The sequence below is a fragment of the Monodon monoceros genome, unplaced genomic scaffold, assembly GCF_005190385.1.
Source record: "Monodon monoceros isolate NGI ecotype Baffin Bay Population unplaced genomic scaffold, NGI_Narwhal_1 Contig5318_ctg1, whole genome shotgun sequence".
NCBI classification, from domain to species: Eukaryota; Metazoa; Chordata; class Mammalia; order Artiodactyla; family Monodontidae; genus Monodon; species Monodon monoceros.
The window spans coordinates 1-4,256 of NW_021701150.1; the positions used below are offsets into that span (position 1 = coordinate 1).

Below are 4,256 nucleotides of genomic sequence, written 5' to 3' on the forward strand. Positions count from 1 at the left end.
TCCCCAAAGCCGTCCCCAAAGCCGTCCCCAAAGCCGTCCCCAAAGCCGTCCCCAGGCACATCAACTACGGATGCGCCAGAGACATTCCACCACCTCCTGGACCCAGGAACACGCACCGCTCAATCCAAGATGCCCCCCGGGACCCAGAGTGGTCAAGAAATGGCACATATATACAATGGAATATTACTCAGCCATAAAAAGAAACGAAATTGAGCTACTTGTAATGAGGTGGATGGACCTAGAGTCTGTCATACAGAGTGAAGTAAGTCAGAAAGAGAAAGACAAATACCGTATGCTAACACATATATATGGAATTTAAGGGAAAAAAATGTCATGAAGAACCTAGGGGTAAGACAGGAATAAAGACACAGACCTACTAGAGAACGGGCTTGAGGATACGGGGAGGGGAAAGGGTGAGCTGTGACAAAGCGAGAGAGAGGCATGGACATATATACACTACCAAACGTAAGGTAGATAGCTAGTGGGAAGCAGCCGCATAGCACAGGGATATCAGCTCGGTGCTTTGTGACCACCTAGAGGGGTGGGACAGGGAGGGTGGGAGAGAGGAAGACGCAAGAGGGAAGAGATATGGGGATATATGTATATGTATAACTGATTCACTTTGTTATAAAGCAGAAACTAACACACCATTGTAAAGCAATTATACTCCAATAAAGATGTAAAAAAAAAAAAATGAAAGAAAGAAATGGGGTTGTCACGCCGACCTCAGGTGAGACTGGGCACCACCGAGCGAGGGAGGAGGGGAACGTCCCAAGAATGGTTACATCGCGGGGCAGCCCTGAGCCATGGGAACTGGGGCGGCAGGAGTGAGGGTTGCCCTGACAGAGGCCAGCGGGCGGCAGTGGCTGCACCGCAGGGTCAGGCAGCTTTAGGGGCAACGCCAGCATCCTGACCCAGTGCAGGCAGGTGGCTCTGGAGCCCCTGGGGCAGGCGACCTGGCAGTGGTCAGTTCTTGTCTGGCACAGACAAGAGTGAGTGAGTCAGAGTGAGTCCCAAGGTGGCCCAGGCTGCCCAGCGGGAGTGGCCCTGGTGGAAGCCCCCCTGCCCCCCATGGCGCTTTCTCGTCTTGGATTTAGTGAGGAATGAGTGAACCAGTGGATGAGGGAAGGAACTCGTCTTGTGGAGATGGAGGAACCCATGTAGTGGGCTGGGGGCCGTGGGGCACCCTGACCGCTGACAGTGGCTCTCAGCTCCACCTGGACGGGCACAGATGCTTCCTGAGCTCAGCCTGAGGGGCCCGAGCTCCTGCCCGGCAGAGAGAGCTTGGAGAGTCACCTTGGGGAGTGAGGCCAGCCTAGCAGGGACCTGCCCGCGGCCACTGGCCCCATAGAACTGGGCAAGCGGCAGGGAGAGCAGTGAAGCTGGTGTAATAACAGCATCACTTGTCACCCCCAGCCCCTTAGCATCCTCGGGCCCGGTGCCAGCCCCCTGCACCTGCCCAGAGCCCCCCAGGGTGGTGGGGCTCCTACCACAGACCCGGCACTTACAGTTGAGCTTGAACACAGCAGGGATCTCAGTTTTTTCTGCGATGATTTTCTCCTTAACACACCCATCCTTCTCCCTGAAAGGCAGGTGTTTCCTGAGCCACGTGCACAGACCATGCACAGCTGATCAGGCCAAACTGTAGGCCAGGGTGGAAGCTGGCCCCAGGAGGGGCCCGAGCCGGTGGGGGGCATTGGAGCCCAGCTGGTCACCCAGGCCTTGGCTGTGCTCACAGTAACCTCTAGGGCCACAGGTGACCAGGTTGGACAGGCCACAAGAGGTCAGACGGATTGAGGGAAAAAAGGGCCGGGAGCGGCCAGGCCCCGCGGTCCGGGGCAATGACCTGCACCTGCAGACAATCCTGGGGTTCGGGTCCCCATCTCTGCACCCCACCCCAACTCCGAGGGCAGATGGGGCTCTCCCCACTCTGCTTTGTCTCTGTGACATCCCGTTCATCTGAGATATTGAAGTGTTCAGACTAGAAAAGATGCAAAACGTCTCCCCGTTGCTCAAGTACATTCGTAATCCTTAACCTAACACAGAATTAAAGTAACTGCCTGAATGCACATATCTTTCCTACGTGTTTCCACTTCAGTGGATTTTATCTCTCTTTCCAAGTTAACTAAAATGATGTTTTATGTTCATTTATTTTATTATGTTCCGAAGCATCAAATTAATAAAAGTTTTTTTAAAAAAAAAAAGCCCTGGGTGGGGAACCCTGGGTGGGGCTCCGAGGGCCCCATTGCCCGTCCCTGGGGCCCTGGTCCCACCCAGAGTGCAGCCGAGTCCCACCAGGATCCCTGACCGCCGCCCGCACCCTGCTGGCCTGCAGCCCTGGCGGGGTGTGGGGACCACGCGCACCTTTTCTGCAGGAAGATCTCCAGGTCGCCCTGGGGCGTGGGCCTCAGCTGCTCCACGTTCACTCTCAGGGGGGCGCTCTTGGTGTCCAGCAAGGAGATGTCACTGGCCGCCATGGCCACGGAGTGCCACGTCCCTGCCACCTGGGGAGCGGGCTTGATCGGCACTCCGGGGGCGGGAAGCGGACCCCGTCCCCACGGTGGGCTCTCTGTCCCACCCCGACCTGAGGCAGCCCTGAGACACCCCCTCCTCGGCACCCTGAGGAATGTTCTCCCTAAACTCACTCTGAGCCCCAAGAAGGACCCAGAGGAGCCCATCACACAAGTGGGAATGTTTGGATCTTGGGGAGATGTGGCTGGAGGTGGGGAAAGGTTGGGGGGCAGAGAGACCCTATTAGGGGCTTAACTGTGTCCCTTTAACCTCCAGAGCCTCAGAACATAACTCTTTGGAGACAGGGTCTTTAAAGAGATGACAAAGGTAAGATGAGGTCATTAGGGTGGGCCCTGATCCAGTGTGACTGATGACCTCATAAGGAGAGGAAATTGGACACAGGGATGACCAGGTAAAGACACAGGGAGAAGACAGCCGTCTACACGCCCAGGAGAGCAGCCTCAGGAGAAACCAGCCCTGCCGACACCTTGATCTCAGACTTCCAGCCTCCAGGATGTGAGACGATAACCATGTTGTTTAAGCGGCCCTGTCGGGGGTATTTGTTAGGGCGGCCCTAGGAGGGTAATGCACACCCCAGACATCACAGCCTCCTCTGTCTCCCCTTGGCCCCTGAGACCCCTGCCCGCCCTGCAGCTCACCACCCACCCAGCCCCCCTCGAACCCTTTGGATGTCCAGGTCCTCCATAGCCCGGATGACGTTGACAGCCTGGGTGCCACACGTGAGGGCCAGGCCCAGGGCAAGCAGAAGACACATCATGGCTGCAGCCTTGGTGGCACTTCTGGGCTCTGGAGGGAGAGGAAGGCCGAGGCACTGGGCTCGGGGTCTTATATAGGAGGAGGGCCAGCCGGCCAGCCTGTGCTGGGCTCCCCGCCACGCAGTTCCCCGAATCCCCTGTGACTCACCCTCAGGCCCTCGGGTGGCTTCCTCAGCTGGGACAATAGGAGGCCTTCTTCCCTCCGAGGCCAAGCAGGAAGGTCCCCTGCGTCCCCGGGACTGGACGGCTCCTGCTTGGCCCCAGAGAGGAAGGGTCCGGAGTGCGAGTCCAGGCTGGCCGCCAGCGTCAGGAACACTTCCTGGGTCGGGCTCTTGGACAAGGACAGGTCAGAGCCAACACTGAGGACAGCTGTATCCTGGAGGGCGGGCCCGTGGGTCGGCCGGGGTCCGGAGAGCCCCACGCCAGGAAGGACCCAGGGACGTGAGCCAGGGGGTGGCTGTCTGCCCCGAACAAGGGGGTCACGTCACCCGCACCCGTCACCCCTCTCTTGTGGGCTGCCCTTCCTGGGGGTTCCACTAGCTCCCAGGGCCTCCCACCCGGTCCTGCTGAGCAAGGCCTCCCGAAAGGCTATGGTCCCGCTGGGTTCCTCCTGCTTCTGGTATACTCTCCTGTCTCGGGCATCGGCTCCTCCAAACCCCACGGACGTGGCCTTGGGCGAAGGGTTCTCTGCGGTCACCCCACCCCCTGCAGGCTGGGGTGAGGGTGACGTGGGGCTCAGGTGGAGCTCCAAGGATGGGCCTGGCCTGTAGTGAGAGCTCTGCAAGTGTCTGCTGCCCAGTTAGGGTAGCAATAAAGACAACAATGCTGACAGCAACAGTCATCATAACCCCCAGAGCCACCCAGCCGGGAAGGTGACCTGACCTTTGGGGTTCCAGCGGAGCAACACCGCGTGCTCCATGTCTGTAAGTGTGATAGAAAGGTCCACAGTATCTGAATCTTCAATCTACC

At 58.4% G+C, this 4,256-nt stretch overlaps 1 protein-coding gene across 1 annotated transcript; it reads right to left on the minus strand.

Moving 5' to 3' along the window:
* Positions 1 to 785: 785 nt before the first annotated feature.
* On the minus strand, positions 786 to 3,289 carry LOC114890179 (beta-lactoglobulin-1A/1C-like; the record flags this gene model as incomplete). Its single annotated transcript, XM_029213605.1, has 4 exons — positions 3,194 to 3,289; positions 2,365 to 2,504; positions 1,411 to 1,582; positions 786 to 977 (listed from the first exon to the last, which is right to left on the minus strand). Coding segments are annotated over exons 1-4 (600 nt in total), but the record flags the coding sequence as incomplete, so codon positions are not given.
* Between the last annotated feature and the right edge of the window lie 967 nt (positions 3,290 to 4,256).